The sequence below is a fragment of the Leopardus geoffroyi genome, chromosome D1, assembly GCF_018350155.1.
Source record: "Leopardus geoffroyi isolate Oge1 chromosome D1, O.geoffroyi_Oge1_pat1.0, whole genome shotgun sequence".
Classification (NCBI taxonomy): Eukaryota; Metazoa; Chordata; class Mammalia; order Carnivora; family Felidae; genus Leopardus; species Leopardus geoffroyi.
Window position 1 is genome coordinate 108355167 of NC_059329.1, and position 22060 is coordinate 108377226.

The following is a 22060-nucleotide window of genomic DNA, read 5'->3' on the forward strand; positions in this document are numbered from 1 at the left end:
AAACACCCCCCTCCCCCACCAAGGTGGGACTTGTGTGACATTCCTTGGGCACTCCTGGCTGCCCGAGAACAAAGGAAAGGGGAAAAACGGATGGTTAACTGACAGGGATCATAGTCCCGAAGGACCTAAAAGTCTCCCTCACCCCTCCATAGTGAGGTGGGGAACAAAGGCAGAAAGAAATGGCAGCTAGAACTCAATTTCCTTCTAACCAGCAGCCCACTGACAAATAAATACTTGAGGCAGCAGAGTAAAACGTTTCTCCAGAAACTCCTTACGGGCTTAATGCTGATGATTTGCTGGAGAGAAAACCGCCTTAGCTTGACAATAGCTAGGCCTCCGGTATCCTTTGAGTCTTTAGCATATGAAAATCTCACTGGAAACTTCCCCTGGACTTTAACCAGTCTCTTTTCAGGGTCCCGGGGCAGCTCTTCCTGCCCACGGGTCCTGTCTTTCTTGGTCGTCGGCTCCGGACCCCACAAGCCCCACAGTCACCCCAAAAACCTCATCAATCTTGCTGGCTCTGTCCTCTTCCTCCTTAAGGAGTTGTTTTTCTCTTTTTTTTAAATAAGTTTATTTATTTTTGAGAGAGACAGACAGCACGCAGGAGGGGCAGAGAGAGGGAGAGAGCATCCCAGGCAGGCTCTGCACTGCCAGCGCAGAGCCCGACTTCCGGGCTCGATCCCAGGAACTTGAGCTAAAATCAACCAACTGAGCCACCCAGGCGCCCCTCTTTAAGGAGTCTGAACACCAAACCAAACCGAACCATGCTCCTGTCATACAGGAAGGCAGCCAGCCGCAGCCAGGGGAGGAAGAGTCCCATGGGTGTAGGGCAAGAGGTCTCACGAGTGTCAGGTGTTGGACCCCTGCGGAGCTCCCACTACCAGCCGCCACCCCTGCCCATGATTGGACTTATAAAGGAGAAGAGACTTATCCGAGGTCGCAAGGTGGGTAGTGGCTCTTCCAGCCCTTCCCTAGTCTCTTTCTGCCCTTTGGAGTTAGACCTGGCCTCCATCCTTGGGTGAGGGGGGCCTTCTAGTCCCACCCCAGTGCTTATCACGGGGACATTGCCCTTGAGGCTGACACCACCAGGCCTGGAACCTCTTCCGGGGTGATGGGAGTTCAGGGCCAGGGAACCAAGGCCGGGGGTGGGGGGTGTCTCAGAGGGGGCCCAGGGACCAAGCTCATTTTGGAGCTGGTGACCTCCCACCCTACCTGATTCCCAGGGCCCACAAACACGCGGGGAGTGGCTGCTCCACTTCGGAGAAGTTTATTGCTGGGACCTGCAGAGGAGCTGCTGGAACGTCTTCCCGGGGAGACGACCAGTTTCCAGCCTCGGGCCTGGCCAGGGCTGACGCTGGTGTCTGTGGGTGGCGGAAGCACCAGGTTGCAGGACGAGTGCTGTCTCCTGGGAGCTGGGTTGCTACAGGCACGGGGAGCTGAGTGAGCGGCTGGGAAGGCCTGCCCTTGCTCCCCGCGTGCCACAGGGGTGCGGTCAGGGCAGCGGGGACAGCGCCACCCCCTGGGCGGCCCGGGCATCCTCCGGGACAGCCTGGGCCTCCTCCGGATCGGCCTGGGTTCCCTCCTGGATGGCCTGGGCTCCCTCGTGGACGGCCTTCACCTCCTCCTGGAGGGCCTCTGCTTCCTCCTGGAGGCTCTTATATGACAAGTTCAGCTGGAACAAAAGGTTGCAGGGCCCAGAGGTGGGTACTGACCCCGGACAGGACTGTCTTGAGGCCCGCTATGAGGCCCTCTAGCTGGGCTGGGAGGCAGGGAGGAGGGGGAGGCACAACGAAGAAAGGGGGTCCCGGGCTGAGGGGCTCACCAGCCTTTGCAGCTTCTCCCCCAGGGCCAGGTTGTCTGCTTGGATGGTGCTCAGTGACTCCCGAAGTCTAGAACGGAAAGGGACCCGCTTCAGCCCCCAGGCTCTTGTCCTAAGCAGCTTCCCCGCAGCGCCCAACACGCGTCTCCTGCCTGGGCTGTGTGACCTGGAAAGGCCACCTGGGAACGGGTTTCACCAAGGGTCCTCTTGTCCTGGCAAAGCCGGAGGCGGGGGCGGGTTCCTCTCCCCCCCAGTGACTCACAGCAGGAGACCCAGACCGAAATGCAGAGTGTGTCTTCCTCTTCTCCAGCAGGAGAAGGGCCGGCTGCTCTGTCCCACAGGCTAGCCATCCCAGCCTGTTGGGCTGCAGCGGGGACCGTGACAGAATTCTGAGTGGTTCCAGGCCAGCAAGAGGGTCGGCCCCGGAAGTAGCCCGGCCCGAGTGCTCTGGGTATGAATCAACGTGCCCACCCCTCGGATCTCTGCTATGGGAGCCCACGTGCAGCCCGGAGGGAATGTGTCCCCCTGCCCCACCCCCCAAACCTCTGTCTCCAGGCAGAGGTCTGACCCTGGCATCACCACGGAGGGCCAAGTGGCCGCGGAATTACACAGACTCCAGAGCCTGGCACCCAGAGAACAGAGCCCCACCCCCGTTGCTCCACAGACCAAACTGCTCCCTCAAGTTCTTGGACAGTTAAAGGTGGGGGTCCCCTTGCAGGCAGCCTTGCTGACCAGGCATGTGGGCACCCAGTTGCCCGATGGGAAAGAGCGGTCGCCTCCTGCACCTGTGGGGCAGGTTCCGCTCACACAGAAGGAGGCACCGATGCTGGGGAGGGAGGGGACCTGCTGGCCAGTGAGGAGGTCATCCAGTGCAGAACGGTGAGCAGGCAGAAGAGGGGAAGGAGGAGGGGCACGCGAGGGTGCAAACCCACCGCTGTCAAGCCCGAGGCCCTGACCTCAGTAGGGAGCGGGGGGGGGGGGGGGGGGGGGGGGAGGCCCTGTCCTCCCACCCGCCCCCACCTGCCCCGGCCCAGCTCACCTCATGCAATCATTGTGTAAATGGCTGATTTCCTGTGAGGTCCGCCGGGCCCCCCAGTCTTCCTTGTCCAGGAACTGGTCCTCCTGGATCTCTGCGTCCCTGGGAAGAGTGCGCAGCAAGGGTTGGACCAGAGGGTCTAGAGGCTGGGGGAGGGTCTGGGGAGGGGGGCAGGCCCAGGCCCAGGCCCAGGTCTGCGCATCCCAGGGCCGAGTCCTGGCCCAGGTCTGAATGTTAACAGAGAGAAGCACCCTCTGCCTCCCTCCCCTGCACACACTCACTCAGCCTTACCCCTCAGGGTCTTTGGACTCCTTGGGCTCCGCTGTGCTCAGGAGTATAAACAGGAATGTGACGGGAGGTTCTGGCTGCAAGTTCCGCGGTTGCTCTGAAGAAGACGGCTTTGGCAGAGAAGGTGCCATGGTGACTGAAGGGCAGAAGGCTGGCGGCCAGGGAGACTGGGTCCCCTCACACCATAGAGCAAGACAGCGGGGCTGGTGGCCGGCAGTCCAGAGCTCCTCTCTGGCAGGGGAAGAATTTCTCCAGCCACCTGCCACCCTTCCTGCCACCCCTGCCGTCTGCCTTGGGAGGCCCTGGTGCTTCCTGTCACCTCTAAGACTGGCTCCCCGGAGACCTGAGGGTCTTCTGGCTCCTGCTTCTCAACAGGCTGCACCTCTGGCTTCACCACGGGTGTAGAGTGGGCTCTTCGTCTGCCCCTGAGAGACTGAAGGAGACAGAAGCCCGGTTGGTGAGGCACGTCCACCATCCTGCTGGTCTCCCCCTTTCCAGCCTTGTCTGGTTTTCTTTTTTTAATTTGTTTATATATTTTTGAGAGAGGCAGACAGGGAGCTGGGGAGGGACAGGGAGAGAGGGAGGCACAGAATCTGAAAGCAGGCTCCAGGCTCTGAGCTGTCAGCCCAGAGCCTGATGCGGGGCTCGAACCCACGAACCGCAAGATCATGACCTGAGCCTAAATCGGACGCTTAACCGACGGAGCCACCCAGGCGCCCCTTGTCTGGTTTTCTTGACGTAGCCTCCGGTCTGGAGAACCTCTACCACCAGTTCTGTCTAGCAAACCAGACCCCTCAAAGTTAGGATTACCACATTTAGCAAATAAAGCGCAAGGAAGGGTACCAGTGAAATTTGAATCTCAGATGAAACCAAATACTTTTAAAAGCGTAAGTATGGCCCACGCAGTGTTTGGGAAATACTTAGACTAAAAAATGATTCATGGTTTATCTGAAATTCAAATTTTACTAGGTGACCCGCATTTTATCTGGCAACATGCTACATGCTGGTAATATTTTAGAAACCGAACCCTTGCAAATGCAAGGTATAGGGGGTGGGGGCGTGACGGGCACCCTGTTGAAAGGAATCCTATAGAAGCTTGTAAAAAAGTGGAGAATCCCTCCCGATTTAGGCATAGAAATCATCTATCAATGAGACACCGAGAAACAAATGGTGTGGCATTCAAGACCCTCTCTTATGTACACCCCTGTTTCCAACCCCCTTAATACGCCACTGTCCCCGAACAGGTCTCTGCTCAGACCGGCCAGGAGCCTCACTTCCCAACACCAGCCTGAGCTGCCCCCACCGCCACTCTTGCCCGTGCTGTTCACCCCTCTCCTGTTCCCTCCCTGCTCTGTAATCTGAGCTGAACCCCACTCTTTTCTCTGCTGAGCAGATGTACCTCCCCGGGACCCCCGTGGACGGGTTCACATCCCTGAGCCTAAATATGCATCTGTCTCTACGAAGTGATGTGACTAGCAGCTTCTCCCCAAGTGACAGGAAGTCTTTAAATATATTTTTTTCAGTGTTTATTTTTGAGAGAGAGAGAGAGAGAATGCGATCGGGGGAGCACAGAGAGAGGGAGACGGGCTCTGTGCTGACAGCAGAGAGCCCGATGCGGGGCTCGAACTCACGAACCCTAAGATCATGATCTGAGCCGAAGTCGGATGCTCAACTGAATCACCCAGGCGCCCCCCGCCCCCAGGTGACAGAAAGTCTTCAGTCAATAGATGGAATTGTCGCCATTTTTCACTTTCAGATTTTCCAGAATCTTGCACCTCGGCTGGCCTAGTGATAGAAGACAATCCAATGAGAAGGCAAATAGTGACCTCCCGTGTGTCCTTCATACCGAGCTCCGTCTGGGCTTTTGACAGGCCCATGGGTTGTGGCAGGGATCCTATGTGAAGTCCTCTCTGCCGTACATTGAGCCTTTCCAGGTGGCCTAAAATATTATAATTCCTGTCCACATGATGTAAACAGAACCTTCGTGGCTGGCAATATCCTGCAGGAGTTCCTGTAACTCTCCAAAGTCATACCAGCACTCCCAAGCGGGTAGCTCTGTCACTGGGTTTGATTTGTGTCCTGGGGGAAGTTGGCAGCCTATAACAAGATCTACAAAACTAGCCGGGACCTTTGCCCCTGGTAAGGTTGCTTTGGTAATGAGGCTTAAAGACACGACTCCCATGGAAATAAAAAATAATTTACACAGAGTAGCCGATTTATACCAAAGAGCAAAACTGGAAGCAGCCTCAAGGGCCCAAGTATAAGAAAAGGTCAGTAATCAGTGGCATGAACGTGACAGAACGCAGCTTACTCTGCAGTTAGTGGTCCCCAGTAAACTGTGACGAGCTGCTTCCTGTGGGACAGGTCTCGGCAGGGTTCCGAGAGCACACAGATAGGTGATCAGGTTCTGCCCAGGAAAAGCCCCCGGGGCTAGGGAAGGTCCCAGGTTCCCAGGTGAGCGCAGCACAGGGAGATGTGCCATAACAGAAGCCTGTAGACAGCCCCGGCCACGAAAGAAGGGAGCCACACATTTGGTTCAAAGCTCCAGCTAGATTCTGCCGTGAACGTGATGCTTGATTGTCCATAGGAAATGGGGTATCTTGGCACGGGGAGAGCGATCCAAAAGAGGGAGCGGCTTGGGCAGGCCGGTGCTGAAGGGCACTCCCACCAGGGCACAGTGTGAGCTGGCCTGGGCTGTGGCCCCCAGGTGACAAGGAGGCACGGAGAGACCTTTGTGTGTCTGTGGGTCGTCCGGGCCGTAAGTAGGAGTGGGGGGGGGGACGAGGAGACACGGGGAGGGGGGTGGGGGGTGGCGGGAAGCCAAGGGCCTTGGGAGTGGAGAGGCAGGCGCAATTGACCCCCCTGCCAAGTGTCTACACTGTGTGGATACCGGGGAACAAGTGCAGGAGACGCTGTGACACCACAAAAGCCAGCCTCTCAATGGTCTGTACGAATGATTATCTTTTATCCCTTCGAGACCCTACTTTCCATTCTTTTCGGTGTTAATCTCAGAAGTGGAGTTGTGTAAAGGGCTTTAAGCAAGGGAGAGACGGGCTATTTTTGTCTTCTAGGAAACTGAGTCTGGCCCCAGTGTGGAGTTTGGAAGTGAGGGGTTAAAAGGAACTAGACCTGCCGGGCCAGTGCTGTCCAATGGCCTTGGGACAGAGGGAGGCTGAGGTTAGGGCTGATGGGATGGGGCGAGGGTGAGCACAGAGTTGCAGATGACCCCCCGGGCCCCTTGACAGCAAAGAGCCCAACACGGGGCTTGAACTCACAGTGAGATCATGACCTGAGCTGAAGTCGGATGCTTAACCAACTGAGCCACCCAGGCACCCTGAATTTAAGGAGTTAAAGACCTTAATTTGTTCTAAGGGCCAGGAGGCAAGGACAAGTATAAAGAGGAGCTGGGAGACTAGTTCGCGCCACAGGCCATCAAGCGGCACACGCGTCCCTGGGTGTCCTTGAGCTGGATGGGTGAACTGAACCTGTATCTTTGACTAGCCCCCAGGAGGCTCTGCCCCTACTGTCGTAGGGCACGGCGGCTGGGCCAGTGTGAGAAGCTGGCTCCTTCGCAGGAGCCTCACAGGGGAACAGAGGCCGGCTTCTGTGAGGAGCGGGTCCCCAGGCACCGGGTGAAGCTCTTAGCAGCCCCACCTCTTTCCTCCTGGGACTGGAGGGGCTGGGGCTCCCTGGAGGCCCCCTTTCCAGGCAGCCCTGCCTTGAAGAAGCAAGTCTTGCCTTGAAGGGCCTGTTCTCGACTGGATAGAAAAAAACAAACGTGAGAGCAGAGCAGTGATCACGGGGCCACCAGAGGCCAGGCTGGTAGTCCCCTGCACAAGGGGACAACCCTGGTGACACAGGTCAAAGAAGGCTTGGCTTCCTGGGCCTCCCACCCTCGCCTCTGCCTCTATAAAAACAGCAGTCTACGAATGAGCAGAAACTTTGTAATCAAAAAAAATCTTTTTATTAAAACGACAACACAATTTCCCCTTAAACTCTAGTCTTAGTTTTTCAGGGACAGCGAGAATTTGCGACGATGCCATCAGCACAGCACCTGGCCACTCTCGACTCTGCTAAGACACTTCCCACATGTTCCACTCCACCAGCCAGTGAGGACAAGAATTCTTTAGCTGTCCAGCTCTGGAGCGTCCGGGCCCGTCCGAGCAAGGGGGCTTGCTTGCAGGGTCTGACGAAGCACGAAGCGTTGAACAGGAAGCCCGGGATTCCCAGGCCTTTTGAGGGCTTTCACTGGTGCCCACCGGGCCCGCGCCGGATCATCAAGTACCCTAACCCAGCATGTGTGCATCTCCCCTCTACCTCCACGGCCCCGTAAACGTCAGAAGACGTATGGCAGAAGTCGTGGGAGGGCAGCCTCTGAGAGCATGCTCTTTACCAGCACCGAACCAAGAGAAGCAGGGGAGCAGCGCCCCCCAGAAACAATGAGACAACACACCCACGCTCGCGCGCCCCATCTGCTCCTAACATCTCGTCAGGCAGTGTTCTCGTGTGAGCAGGCACTAAGGAAGCTAAAACTGCCCCTGACCCTTGTCCCTTTCTGGCAGGTGAAAAGGCACCTCCTAGAACTTGATGGGTGTAGCTGCAAAACGCTAGCGGGACTAGGATTCGGATTGCTTGACCCCGTTTTCCCTCTACAGTGGAGTAGACTCTGCACTTCGTTTTGTAAGAAACAGGCTAAGCGACGATAAGGGCACCTCCCACCACAGCCCCTTCCCGGCCCTGTGCAGGCGTCCCCGAGGCCCGGGCCTCAGTACCTGTGGCACCTAATGGCCACACCGAGAAACGCACCCTCCTGGCCCCCAGCAGCCTGGCATTTAACTGAACAATCTCAGCAGCAGAGCAGACCTACAGAACAGCTTTCATAGCAAGAGCTATGGTCTCAGACCCAACCGAAGCTTCCCTCCCTCCTTCACAATGTAAAACTCTACAGTGTCCAGCTTCTTCCTCAGAATTCTCTCCTGGACCCTCCACAGAATCTGAGAGGGAGCCCAAGCTTCTTGACGCAGATGGGCTCGTGGCCGGAAACCAAGCCCCCAGGAGAAGACGATGCAGGGTGGGGGGATGCCTGAGGCTCGGTGCGGCTGATGCAGAGCAGCCTCAATCCCCCACAGCGGCCCAGGGCCTCTCTCACCTGCAACCCCAGCCTTTCACCTCCTCTGGCTGTGCCAGTAATCTCTACTCCCTGGTGTGGAAACTGGCTGGACTCCCCTGGGAGGGAAGGAGAGGCCGGTGGGTCAGAATAGACATGGGACAGCAGTACGTTTCCTGAGATGCTGTCGCCGCTGCACAAGCTTTCAGAGGAGGACAGGCTTTGTGTGGTGACGGCACATGCACAGGTAACAAGACCAGGGGAGGGGACCCCAAGTGTCTTCTCTGCAGGGAGGAGGAGCTATGTACAAGGGAGGGGAGAATACGGCCCCCACGACATCTCATTCAACCAGGAGATCAAACTGCTCAGCAGCTTCGAACTCGGCATTCATGGCTGCAGCCCATTCATCCAGCTCTGATTTCTAGAGGAAGAGAAATGGGGGGGGGGGGGGGGGGGCGGGGACAGGTGAGTGAGGAAAGGGGCACGTTGGCCAGGGCATTTCTACCTATACCCTGCAGGTGCTGAGCCCCAGGCCAGCCTGAGTCCCGGCATGTCTCCCAGTGTGTCCCGTGTGCCAGCAGAGGAAATGCCCTGCCCCTCACTCACCAGGATCTCCGGAACCTTCTTTTTCTTTCGTTTCTCTTTCACAGCAGGTGGAGAGATTCCGGGGAGAGTGGTATCTGGGGCCCAGGGCTTCACAGGGACCCTGGGGACTTCGGTTAACTTTGAACACCTCACAGGTGAGACTCTGGCCAAGTCTTCTGACCCCAGCAAGCCCTCGAAGCCAAAGCAAGACCGGCGGCCTGGGGTGGAGGTGGAGGCAGAGCCGAGGGTCTCCAGCCGGCTGTAGGAGCGCCTGACTTTCTTAGACATTTCCAAGTCTCTGGCGTCCAGGTCTTCCCTGGAGTTGGACTCGACATTCAGGGGGCACAGCACAGGAGTAGGGGTGGGGGTGATGGGGACACTGCTTGTCTTGAAGGGCTCCTCCCTAGCAGGCTCCTTGCTAGAAGGGTTGTTTTCCTTCTCCAAGAAAAAAGCAATCTGTACCAGGGCAGAGGAGAGAACAACTCCTTGTTACTTAGCTGTTATTACTTACTTCCAGAAAGGTCCGAGGAGATTCAGTGTGGAAAGACGCATAGAACACTTATAAAGGAAAAGACAGGACGAGCAACAAGTCAGACCTTGAGACAAATTTGGGAAGGGGAAGAACAATCTGCCATCGCTTCTGAGTCCACTTCTGTAACGCAAGAGGACTTATCACCACTTGGTGTTGTCGGCTCTGTCTCCAAACAACACGCGACCAGAAGCTGGCCAACCTCTACTGATGCAGGCGTCCATCACGGGTCGTCCTGACCAGTGCAGTAACCTCTTGACCTCTCTTCCTGCTTCTGCCTGTGCCCTCTGTGGTCTATATGTCACACAGCTGGCAAGGGTTTTCCTAAAATGTGCATCCAGTCAGTAAGTACCTATTGGTCACGGGCCCCGTTCTAGGCACCGGGAGAACAGGGAGTAGAACAGAGAAAGCCCGGTCTCCATGGGGCTTCCGTTCCCATGGGAGGAAGACAGAGCTAATGAACAGGGAAAAATCATGTAGCACGTCAGAAGTACTAAGCGCTTCGGAAAAAAAAAAAACAGGACAAGATAGGACTGGGGGTGGGTTGGAATTTTAAGTAGGTGGAGCCTGCTTGGAATTCTCTCTGCCCCTCTCCTTCTTCAAAATAAAGAAATAAACTTAAAATAATCAAGAGAGAAAAAAAAGAGAGGTCCACGCGTTGGCTCCTTAAAAATTCTATTCTCAGCTCAAACGCGGCTTCCTCAGAGAAGGTATTTCTTACCATAAAGCAGAGACCAGCCCCTCCTACCACTGCTATTTACTGCTGCCACCCTGACCTATCTCGTCTGGCAGCCACCACTCTCGGATTTTGGCTTGTTCACTGGTCAACCATCACCCCAACTGGAATATGAGGTTCTTGACAGCAAGGGGTCTTCGTCCGTCTGGGTGACCCTGCCTACGTCCAGCACCTTCCGCAAAGCCCTGCGTGCAGCAGGCATTCCATAAATGCTCACTGAACAAATGTACACAAAATTCCACACTGAGCTTTCTGGCAGCCAAGACAAGGTAGGAAACAGGACAAATTCCATCACTCTTGTGGTCTAACAGAAGTATGTTGGTTATCAAGAGAGATACTTCCTAGCTACAAGCACTAGAAATCTGCCCCAGGAGTCTTAGTAAAGGGGATGCTGAATATGGGTGCCTGGGTGGCTCAGTCAGTTAAGCACTCGACTCTTATTTAATGTTTATTATTGAGAGAGAGAGAGAGAGAGAGAGCACGCATGAGCACACGAGTGGAGCCGAAGCAGGCTCCAGGCTGTCAGCACAGAGCCCAACGCTGGGCTTGAACCCACAAGCCACGAGATCATGACCTAAGGTGAAGTCAGTCGCTCAACCGACTGGGCCACTCAGGCGCCCCGCATCCGACTCTTGATTTCGGCTCAGGTCATGATCTCATGGTTGGTGAGATCAAGCCCTGCTTTGGGCTCCACACTGTCAGCACAGAGCGTGCTTGAGATTCTTGTGCGTGCGTGCTCTCCCCCTCTCTCTCTCCCCGCTTCTCTCTCTGCCTCTCCCCCACTTGCACTGTCTCTCAAATAAACTGAAAAAAAGGGGGGATGCCGAACAAAATGGGGGTCACCGTAGACTACTTCCTCCTCGTCCCCTACAGCCAAACAGCCGTCCAAATCCTTGCAGTTTTGATCAGTGTATCATCAACCTATCATTCAACCAACAAGAATGAGGGATTACCACGGGGAGGCAGAAGTCCCCGCCCTCAAGACCACACGCAAATATTCTCAGGTATCTGTAAGGCCTAACGAGAACTACGAAGAGAAACACAACAGCGACAGGGTGCAAGTGGTCAGGGAAGGCTTCCAGGAGGTGTCCTTTAAGCCGAGTCCTGTGTGATGGGATGGTCACGTGGGGAGCCGAGGGGCAGAGTATCACTTCGCCCTTCCCTTCCTTCAGGCCCCCACCATATCACTTCAGTCAAGTCCTCCTACCTGGCCTCGGGTCCCCAGCAGCAGGCTTTTTCCAACCCGGTCTCCACCCGGACCCAAGAGGGATTTTTGTGAAACACGCCAGCATGCCTCGGGGACTACCGACTCCCCAAAGGCTCCTGCGGTGCCAAGGATGGGGCCCAAGCTCCCGAGTGTGGCTTTCCTGCTTCAGGAACGGCTCTGCCTTAGCCTGTTCCATCCCCTAACAAGATCGCCAAAGGCACACTGAGCAAGCTGCCCTTCTGCGCGCCTCGGGATTTTGTGAATTAGAGGTCTTGGCAAACACAGCTTCCTGTGCCCAAACACTACTGTCTTTAAAGACTCAGTTGAGGGGCGCCTGGGTGGCGCAGTCGGTTAAGCGCCCGACTTCAGCCAGGTCACGATCTCGCGGTCCGGGAGTTCGAGCCCTGCGTCGGGCTCTGGGCTGATGGCTCGGAGCCTGGAGCCTGTTTCCGATTCTGTGTCTCCCTCTCTCTCTGCCCCTCCCCCGTTCATGCTCTGTCTCTCTCTGTCCCAAAAATAAATAAACGTTGAAAAAAAAAAAAAATTTAAAGACTCAGTTGAAACCTTCCGTCTTCTGTGACACAATCTGCAGGGACAGCTAGTCTGGGTTAGGTGCCTTCCTGACCTCTAGTACTTTTCTTATTGCAGTTCTCGGCACACTAGGCTACTATCGCTTGCTCATCGGTCTTTCTCCCCACTTGACTGGGAGTTCCGTGTGCTCCTAAAAGGCAGCTAGCGTTTTCCACTTATTGTATCCCCAGGCACAGGTTTTCTGGTAATGAAACGCCCTTAGTAACTCCTGCTAAACCAGTACAAATGCTGTACGTTTCTCTTACAACAACCAGTACTCACAAACAGAGCAGACAGACTGGAAAGGAGGAGGAAGAGTTGGGACACAGCTCAGTTCTTCAAGGAAAACAATACAGACTATTAGAACGCCACAAGACCACAACGTATTATTAAGTCCACACGGAGTGCGCAAAACGGGCGATGTATGTAGGTTTCCAAAGGCAAACTGTTTCCAAATACACATGGTTCCCAACTTACTGATGGTTGGACTCAAAATTCTTCAACTTCATTACCGCGCAAAACTGATACACATTCAGCAGAGATCACATTTCAAACTTTGATCTTTTCCCAGGCTAGTGATACGTGGTAAGATACTCTCTCGTCAGGCAGTTCCCGATACGCGATCACGGAGGGTAAACAATGGATAGAACGTACAACCATCCCGTTGTTCACTTTCATACAGAACTCAAGAAATTAAATGGTATCCAACTCTTTGTTATAGATAGGCTTCGTGTTAGATGGTTTACCCAACGGCGCGCTAACGTAAGTGTTCTGAGCCCGTTTAAGGCAAGCTTCGCCAAACTATGACGTTCCAAGGATTACGTGTATTAAATGCATTTCTGGCTTAGGATATTTTCAACTTACGATAGGTTTATTAGGATGTAACCCCGTCCTAACGGGAGGAAGATCTGTACCTCAAAACAGCTACCTGGGCAGATGGGAGCAGCCAGTATGCCCTGCCCCATTTCTAGAGTGCTGCCCACTCAACTAAGCAGATGAAAATGAACTCACCCTTGGGCTCCTTCGAGGCGTGTGCACAGATGGGGTCTGTGGAGACAGTAATAACTGATCACTTAGCCACCCCCAATTTTGGCTCCCAACCCACAACCCTTCTGTTAGCCCTCACCTTTACGGTATGGGCTACGATCTTCTTCAAAACGATGGGCTTTCTGACAGGAGCGGCAGGGGATGCCTGGAAAACAGGAGGGAACATGAACTACACATTACTCCACCGGCCTCCGAGGCAGAAACTGAGGAATCCCGGGCTCACCTTGGGCCAGATTTCAGGGAGGGTGCTGGGGAGATCAGGGCCTGATTTCCGCTGGGACCTCCGCGGAGACTGAGTAGAAGACGGGGTCCTGGGCCCTGGGAAGAGAAAAATGTTAGGAGGTAGGGGAGGACTCTAAACCTCAGAGTCTAGAGAACAAGTTCAGGAGAGGGCGAGAGAAAGTTCCCAAACAAGCCCTTTGGGGCTTCTTCCCGGGAAGGAGCCTCCTAGAGCGGTGGGGGGAGGGCCTTCCTCACGGGGCTCCGTCCCTCAAACGGCTCGGCCCCAGGCTCCCGCGCGCTTTCCGCTCACCGGAGCGTTGGGCGGCCCCTCCGGACCGCGTTCGTCTCTCGGACATATTAGCCTTGGTCTCGATCTCCGCCACGGTCTCCGCCGCCAGGGCTCGCGCCAACCCGGAGGGCCGACGGAGACAGAAACGTTCGAATTACCCGCCTGGCTGGGAGGAAGCGGAAGTGACGCAAGGGGGGAGGGCCGCCGTGCTCAGTTTTCACCTCTTCAGGCGTCTTCACGTCTAGCGTCAGCAGGGGCGGGGCCAGTGGCACGCTAGCGTCATCAGAGCGCGCCGCACCCGGAAGAGACGTGGCAGCGGAGGGATAATCAGAGCGGTCCGGTGTAGAGAGCGCAGAGCTCGGCTGAGCGCGGTGTCTGTCCTTCTGCGCCTCGGACCAGCTCTCGCGCCTGTCGGGACCGGTGCGGCGGTCGTTCGGGAACACGAAGAGCGGGGTCTGTATTGAACGTGGGGGCGGGGCTTGGAGGGGGTGGGGCTCAGGCGGAGCCCCTGGGGGTGGGGCTGCTGGTATCGGAGAGACGCTGATGGAGGGACGTGGCGGGGGGCGGGATCCAGGAGTAATGGGGGGTCACTAGAGGCGGGATTTGTTCAGGGGGCGTGGCCAGGGATGTAGCGGGGCAGTGGGCAGGAATTGGGGGTTGGGGCGATAATGAGAGGTGTCTAGAGGAGTTCAGAGTGGAAACCATCTGGGCTTGTGAGTTCGTAGTGGCGGACAACAGAATTCTCTGTTAACTCAGACTCCTTTCTCAGGGTCGAATATGGGACTTTGCAAGTGCCCCAAGAGGAAGGTGACCAATCTGTTCTGCTTCGAACACCGGGTCAACGTCTGCGAGCACTGCCTGGTAGCCAATCACGCCAAGGTGTGTCCTTCATGGGAGCCGCTGAGCAGGGCACTGGGTGGGCAGGCAGTATTGGTTTTCTCCAAATCTCTGAAGGGCCAGGGCTGGAATGGAAGCTCCAGGAGGGGAGGAACTTGGTTTATTTTGTTCTCGGCTCTATCCCCAGCCCTTAAGACAGACTCTAGCACACTGTGGGCTCAATAAATGTTTATTGATTGGACAAAAGAAAGGAAGATTCTCCTTTGTGATGAGAGACCAGCAGCTGGGCCTTGAGAAGATGGGCCCCAGTTGTGACCTCTCTCTCCCTCTGCAGTGCATCGTCCAGTCCTATCTGCAGTGGCTCCAAGATAGCGACTACAATCCAAATTGCCGACTGTGCAACATACCCTTGGCCAACCGGGAGACGACCCGTCTCGTCTGTTATGGTGAGGCCTGAGCGCCTTGGGAGGGATCAGCTTGGTGACCAGTTTCCAGGGCCTCTCTAAGCAGCAGGGCAATGGAAATCACCCCCTCCCAAGCTTGGGAGGCTGGAGCCCAAAATTCTAGCCCTGCTACATTATTTACCTGCTATGCGAGCTCAAACAAGTCATTTTCCCTTTCTAGACCTCAGTGTTTTGCCCTAAAAATTAAAGCTCCTAGGTGTTTTTTTTTTGTTTCTCGTTTTTTAAGTTTATTCATTCTGAGAGAGAGCGTGCGAGAGTGGGGAAGCGACAGAGAGGGAGAGGAGAATCCCAGGCGGGCTCCACACTGATGTCCCCCAATTCGGGGCTTGAACTCACGAACCCGTGAGGTCATGATCTGAGCCAGGGTCAAGAGCTGGACGCTTAACCGACTGAGCCACCCAGGCGCCCCTAAAGCTCTTTGTTGCTTATCTGCCCGTTTTGAGGATTGAAGGAGAGTCGGTCAAACTTATGGTTATCATCATGACTGTGGGCAGTAGCTGGCTGGACCAACAGTGAGCTGAAGGGAGAGAGGAAGAGAGTTTCCCACAGTAAATCAGCAAAAAGAAGTCAGCAGTCACATGTGTCGTGACCTTGACCTGACTGTGGTGTAGGAGTCTTAGTTCCACTTTTTTGAAGGAGCGAGTGCAAGAGATCTCCGTGTATGTATTTCTCGTTGTGTGTATGTGTGTATCTATATCCATGAATTTAACGTGGGTTATGTTTTTACATGTGTTAACGGGTTCCTTAGTACTTGGAGACGAGTAAACGGGTAAATCGTGTGAACATACGAACACAGGTGCATTGTGGGGTGGCAGGAGTATGTGTGGGTGACAGTGCTTGAATTTTAGCAAACGTGAATGTATAGATGTGTACGTGTGCGAGTTAGTGTGCCCACGAGTATAGATACAGGGGACGGTACTTGTGTTTGACTGTAGGTGTACAAGCACGCGTACATTCGTGTCCGTGGGTGTGTGCATGCATCCCTGTGCCTGTGTGTGTTTAGGAACTTCTTCTGAAACTGTTCTTGATTAGCTGTTAGCCCGAGGATCTTGTGTTCAGTGCAGGTTCAGAGAGGACTCACTTTAAGGGTCGCTGGCATCTTCTTCCCACCCTGGTGGGCTTCTCCCTCCTAGTGGGCTGGGGATCTTGGTAGCATCTACCTTGACTGGGTCAGTGGTGACCAAGAAGGCTCAAGTCTTAGGCGACACTGCTGAAATGGACCTAAGTGAGGACAGGAAGGCTGCAGGCTTAGGTGTATGTGCGCCTATGTCCCTAGAGCAGGCTGGGGGCTGTTGCTGGGCTAGGGGTCCTAAGTGTCTTCTTCCTCTTGCCTCTCCTCCCCTATCTCATGGGCCCTAAGACCTCTTCCACTGGGCTTGCCTCAACGAACGTGCTGCCCAGCTACCCCGAAACACAGCGCCTGCTGGCTACCAGTGCCCCAGCTGCAGTGGCCCCATCTTCCCCCCGACCAACCTGGCTGGCCCTGTGGCTTCTGCACTGAGAGAGAAGCTGGCCACGGTCAACTGGGCCCGAGCAGGACTGGGCCTTCCTCTGGTGAGAATCTGTCTGTCTGTCTGACCATCTGCCCTGGGTGCCACCTGGGCCAGATGGGTGGGGAGGGACATAATTAGGCAGGCCGATGACACAGGCTCCTTCCTCCAGATCGATGAAGTGGTGAGCCCGGAACCCGAGCCCGTCAACACCTCTGACTTCTCCGACTGGTCTAGTTTTAATGGTAAGCGGTGGCCCGCACTGCCTTTGGGGGCCCTCGCCTCCCCGCTCTGCTGACAGCTCTCTTCTTGCCATAGCCAGTGGTGCCCCAGAACGAGAGGAGATTGCCAGCGCTTCCGCCGCCCCAGCCTTCTACAGCCAAGTCCCCCGGCCCCCCGCTTCCCCGAGCCGGCCCGAGCAGCACACGGTGATCCACATGGGCAACCCTGAGCCCTTGACTCACGGTGAGCCGGGGCACTGTCCAGTCTAGAGGAGGATAGAAAGGGAGTGGGCTGGCTTGTAAGGAGCTCAGGGTTCCAGAGTCCCCCCCGGGGGGGCCCTCCCCTCTCACTCTTACATGGCCATCACCTCCCCACGATTCTGAGACATTCTGTCAGGCTGAGAGGGCAAGGAGCTCCTGCCCTCCCCACCCCCCACCCTGCTGCAGGCCAGTTTCTCTGAGCCTGTGGATACCAGTGGCTCTGCCCCTGCAGCCTCAGCCCCAAGGAAGGTGTATGACACGCGGGACGATGACCGCTCACCGGGCCTCCACGGGGATTGTGATGATGACAAGTACCGTCGCCGGCCTGCCCTGGGCTGGCTGGCCCAGCTGCTCAGGTACACAGGGTCAGGTGGGGCAGCATGGCAGGAAGGGGGAGGGGAGGAAGTGAGAGCCAGAGGCCCTGGGCGTGATGGTTTCATGGCAAAAGGGGCCTGTTCTGGGCAGTGACACCTCGTGTTGGGCTGTGCAGGGAGGCCGCAGCTTGGCAGTAGGAGTCTTGGGTCTGCTCTACTCGCCGGCTGTTTCCTTGCCCGTTAGGTATCTGGGGCTTGAACTTGGGCTCTTTGAGGCCCCTTCCTGCTCTGGCACCACCTGACCTTAGTGAGTCTACCATGCCTGACACATTCCAGTTTCCAGAACAAGTTGTTGCCTCAGCTGGTTTGAGCTGCACAGTCACCTGTGTAATGGGCAGGTGCAGGGTTGACCCTGCACACATGAAGAAACAAAGCTCAGGAATGGTGGCCCTAGGGCCAGAAGACAAGTGTCGTGACTGGGGTTCCTCTCCGGGCTGAGGGGCCGTCCGGGATTGGGGACCTGACCTGACTTTCCCCTCGTCCCCCTAGGAGCCGGGCTGGGTCTCGTAAGCGGCCGCTGACCCTGCTCCAGCGGGCAGGGCTGCTGCTGCTCCTGGGGCTTCTGGGCTTCCTGGCTCTCCTTGCCCTCATGTCTCGCCTGGGCCGAGCTGCAGCTGACAGCGATCCCAACTTGGACCCGCTCATGAACCCTCACATCCGTGTGGGACCCTCCTGAGCCCTTGCTTGGAGCTGGGCCAGCCTAGGACCTGGGGGCCTGAGGTGGGGAGGTCTGGGGGCTTTTTTTCTCCGCTCCTCTCCTTCAAGCTTGAGACACTAAGATCCCAGGCCCAGCCAAGTCCACTAGAGTGGCTGCTGGCTGGGCTTGGGGCCCCTGCAGTTCAAACGTTTGTCTTGACCTGCTTACCCTGGGTCTCCAGCCTCCCACCCTCCTCCCCACGAAGGAGATGACTGGTGGAAATAAATGACAGACTTTATTAAAACACTGAAGCCTCCTTTTCCTTCCCCCTTCTCGGCCTGGTCCTCTGGCCTCAGTGACTCTCCTCCCGGTATTGGATGGCCAGAAACTCCAGAGACAGGCGGTTGAAGAACATGGCTCCATTTAGCACTGGGCAGAGGAGAGAGCCCCCCTCAGCATTCCCTGCCTGCTCTTTGCCAGGTCTCAGGGATCCAAAGCTCCCCTTCCCCCTTAGCCCAGCCCCCACCCCCACTCACTCAGGATGGTCAGGGAAAAGCACCGAAGAAACTTGTTATGTGCCATCTCCGCGTAGAGTGACCCCATGGCGGCCCAGCAGATGCCGATCACCTGGGAGAACTGTAGGCCCCATCCGGTGGGAGAGTGGCCCCCTGAGACAACAGCGGGGTTTCCATCAGCCCCTGGGCCTCCCCCGACCACGCCCTTGAGCCCCGGCCCCGGTCTACCATCAGGACAACCGTGTAGTGGAAGCTCATGCGGTCGTAGTGGTGGGTGACACAGAAGTTGTGCACGTCGCTGGCAAAGACACTCAGGTGTACGAGGAAGAGCATCAGTGAGGCCACAGTGAGCATCATGCCTTCTGGAAAGAAGAGCACAGCCAGCCGGTCCCGCCACCGCATCCTGGCGGCAGCGTAGACTCCAGTCAGACGGCGGAGTTGAGCAAGCCGACACTGTCCAGGAGAAGCAGCTGGCCCTTCCCTTTCTAGAGTGCACAGTTTGGAATAGCGGTGGGGTTCCAGGGCCACAAGGACATTGGAGGGGACAAGATTCTAGAATCCAGGCTGGTTCCAGCCAATAGAGGAGTGGTTCATGAGGGGCCAGGGGAGCTCCCAAGTTAAGGGAGGTTGGAGGGTGACAGGTGCAGGCCAGCAGGAGCCTGTTGGCTTCATCGGGTTGATGAAGGGACAGTGTCCCGTGTCATCTTGCCCGCGCACCGTGTACGCTTCTGCGTACCTTCTCGCTGAGTCCCCTCGACAGTGCCACAGAGGAGGCAGCGTGGGTACTTGTACAGAGCCGGGGCTCGGAACGGCGGAAGGGCATGTCGCAGGTCCGCAGCAAGTCTTCGGCCAACAAGAGACTAGGCCCCAGAAGGGCAGCCGGAGGGCATTCCCAGGTGAGGAGGCCTGGGCTGAATTGCAAGCCCCAAGTATCTGCTCCATCCCCTAATGGGGAGGAACGAAGGGAAGGGAAGAGGTGAGAGAGTGGCCATAACTGTTCTGGCACCTTCCCCGGCTCTTCCATCCTCTTCTTCAGGGGCCTGATGCTGACCAGCTTGCCCTTCTCTGCCACCTTCAAGCACGCAGCACTTTCACCCCCGTCATCTCTGTCCTTTCCCGGAGTCCCAGGTGAGACACGTGGCATAAATCCTGTTTTGTGCACAAGTTCGAGGTAGAGAGAGGAAGTGCCGGCCCAAGTGCTCACGGCCATGAGTGAAGGAGTCAGTACTGAGACTAAGATCCAGTACTGCGACTAAGTGGGCAGGGACACTTCCACGCAAGAAGAAAACATTTCCTCCATACGTGTCAGAGGTGAAAACTCCAGGACTCTCAACCACAGAATCCAGAAAAACGGGCAGAAATGGTGTGGAGGGACATGAACACTCCCAGGAACTAAAGTAGAAGGACAACACGAACTTGGCCACCCCCATGGCCTCCTTCCTGTCTCTCTGCCCCAGAAGTAAGGTTCAAGGTCTGGCCAAGACCCAAAGTCTCCTGCCACACCATGCTTGCCCAGTGTCCTTAATCACAACCGTCCCTGAGACCCCCCGTTCTGACACATCACAGGGGTGACACCCAGGGCCCAGCCACGGGCCCACTGCTGAAACAATAGTTTGCATCTCGGTTCTCTGGTGAATACACATGAGCTTTTATGCATTAGGGTTTCTGGCTCCGTGTCCTTAAAAAAATTTTTTTTTAATGTTTATTTTTGAGAGGGAGAAAAGACAGTGCGAGTAGCGGAGGGGCAGAGATAGAGAGACAGCACAGAATACGAAGCAGGCTCCAGGCTCTGAGCTGTCCGCACAGAGCCCGATGCGGGGCTCGAACTCACAAACCGTGAGATCATGACCTGAGCCGAAGTCAGACGCTTAGCCACCTGAGCCACCCAGGCGCCCCTTTTGGGTCCCTTCTTGATGTAACTACATGTGCGTACATGTGCATATACATGCATAATTTAAAAAATATGTAGAGACTCACAGCGTATGTATTGTCAGAGTATAATCTTCAAAATGTTAAAAGTCCGATGCTAGATCTGGAATGAACATGTAACCAAGCTGTATTAACCCATCAGTGAGGGGTTCCCCCTCAGTAAGGTGGTAATACGTCTTGGGGAGCTGGATATTGATAGGCATTTAAAGAGGAATGTTAGAGTGTGATTCTAGATTAGACACAAAACTGGTTCATGTCCTATAGGGCGATAAGAAATACAACTTTGGAAGTTATTTTTTCTACTGGATATAAATGTTTTGTATCTGTCTGCACAATATCTACTTGTAATATCTGCATCTGAACACTTAGTGGTAAATAGCAAAATCAAATGTTCATCCCTATGGGGATTTAAATAGTCCTTGGATGGCTATGGCACTGGAAGGACATGTTGCATTTTGGGTCTTATTTCCAAATTTTGGGTAATTTTTCTCACCAGTGTTCTGCAACCTATTTTTTTTTAAGTTTATAGACTTCTTGGAGTAGATCTAAATCTTTATACTCTTTTCTTCATTTTCTTAAGATTATAGCTTCAGAGGCCGACACTGTATTTTTTAAAATATTTTTTAAATGTTTATTTATTTTTGAGAGAGAGAGGGAAGGAGAGCAGGGGAGGAACAGAGAGAGAGGGAAACACAGAATCCGAAGCAGGCTCCAGGCTCGAAGCTCGGCACAGAGCCCCACGCAGGGCTCGAACTCACGGACCACGAGATCATGACCTGAGCCAAAGTCAGACACTTAACCGACTGAGCCACCCAGGTGCCCCTGACACTGTGTTTTTTTAAACAGCCTCTGCACATCCTTCTGAATATAGATTTCAGGGGTCAGCAAACTTCCTTGAAAGGACCAGATGGTAAACGTTCTAGGTTTTGCCAGCCATATAGCCTCTGATGCAACTACTCAACTCTGCTGTTGTCGTGCAAAAATGGGCATAAATAAAATGTAAACAACTGGTCATGGCTGGTGTTGAAATAAAACTACAGACACTAGATGGGGCACCTGGGTGGCTCAGTTGGTTGAGTGACATCAGCTCAGGTCACCATCTTCCAGTTGGTGAGTTTGAGCCCCACCCACATCAGGCTCTCTGCTCTTGGCCTGTCAGTGCAGAGCCCACTTCGGATCCTCTGTCCCCCTCTCTTGCCCTCCCCCGCTTGTGCTCTCCCCAAAATAAGTAGATATTTTAAAAAACTATAGACACTGGAATATGTCACATAACTTCGTTAGTTTCAAGCGTACAACACAATGATTCGCTATTTGTGTATATTTTCAAACGGATCACAGTTAAGTCTAGTTAACAGCCGGCACATAGCGACACATTTTTTCTCATGACGAGAACTTTTAAGATCTAGCCTGATTATATGAACTTAAATAATTTTCATGTATCATCAAACATCAGTCTTAATTTTTTAAAACCAGTGAAAACAAAAAACAACACTCTGAGCTCGCGGGCCATATGAAAACACATGGTAGGATGCGTTGGGCCCGCAAGACCCCTGCAAGGTGAGTTCCCTTCCAACACTTCCCCTGCCCTCTCCTCCCCGCCGCGAGCCCACCACAGCCCATCATAAGTAATGTTCCAAGGACCACGACGTGAAGTCGTTTTCTCCGTTAAAGCTCATCGTGATCTCAGTCTGAACTTCAAGCCATTACCTGTCCTCTTGTGCGGGTATTTAATACTCGCAACCCCACTGTGAAGTCTGTCCCCCAAGTTTAGGAATGGGGGAAACGGAGCGGCCGCCGCCCAGGTAAGGAGCCAGTGCCAGGATGTCCGTCACACGCTCTCTGGCTCCGCGGCGGGAGCTCCGTCCCCATATTCCGGGGGTCCTTGCCCGCAAGGGTG

At 55.1% G+C, this 22060-nt stretch overlaps 3 protein-coding genes across 5 annotated transcripts; 1 reads left to right on the top strand and 2 right to left on the bottom strand.

Moving 5' to 3' along the window:
* Window positions 1-1254: 1254 nt before the first annotated feature.
* On the bottom strand, window positions 1255-13625 carry CDCA5 (cell division cycle associated 5). 2 transcript variants are annotated; one of them, XM_045485877.1, is made up of 10 exons: window positions 13457-13625; window positions 13148-13242; window positions 13004-13069; window positions 12889-12924; window positions 8857-9291; window positions 3463-3576; window positions 3147-3253; window positions 2859-2957; window positions 1823-1889; window positions 1255-1672 (listed from the first exon to the last, which is right to left on the bottom strand). In XM_045485877.1, the coding sequence occupies exons 1-10, from the start codon at window positions 13500-13502 to the stop codon at window positions 1493-1495; spliced, it is 1245 nt and encodes a 414-aa protein (XP_045341833.1). In that variant the 5' UTR covers window positions 13503-13625; the 3' UTR covers window positions 1255-1492. The 2 variants fall into 2 exon arrangements, with proteins under 2 accessions (XP_045341833.1, XP_045341834.1); XM_045485878.1 differs by lacking the exons at window positions 1255-1672; window positions 1823-1889; window positions 2859-2957; window positions 3147-3253; window positions 3463-3576 and adding an exon at window positions 7089-8671 and having other exon boundaries at window positions 13457-13619.
* Window positions 13626-13690: 65 nt separating this feature from the next.
* On the top strand, window positions 13691-18025 carry ZFPL1 (zinc finger protein like 1). Its single transcript, XM_045485879.1, has 8 exons — window positions 13691-13888; window positions 14205-14314; window positions 14607-14718; window positions 16097-16290; window positions 16399-16471; window positions 16545-16691; window positions 16941-17064; window positions 17572-18025. Exons 2-8 carry the CDS (start codon window positions 14213-14215, stop codon window positions 17756-17758), a joined length of 939 nt encoding a protein of 312 aa, XP_045341835.1. The 5' UTR covers window positions 13691-13888; window positions 14205-14212; the 3' UTR covers window positions 17759-18025.
* Window positions 17996-18690, bottom strand: TMEM262 (transmembrane protein 262). 2 transcript variants are annotated; one of them, XM_045485882.1, is made up of 3 exons: window positions 18475-18690; window positions 18256-18355; window positions 17996-18148 (listed from the first exon to the last, which is right to left on the bottom strand). In XM_045485882.1, exons 1-3 carry the CDS (start codon window positions 18634-18636, stop codon window positions 18072-18074), a joined length of 339 nt encoding a protein of 112 aa, XP_045341838.1. In that variant the 5' UTR covers window positions 18637-18690; the 3' UTR covers window positions 17996-18071. The 2 variants fall into 2 exon arrangements, with proteins under 2 accessions (XP_045341838.1, XP_045341836.1); XM_045485880.1 differs by having other exon boundaries at window positions 18463-18690.
* Window positions 18691-22060: the final 3370 nt, after the last annotated feature.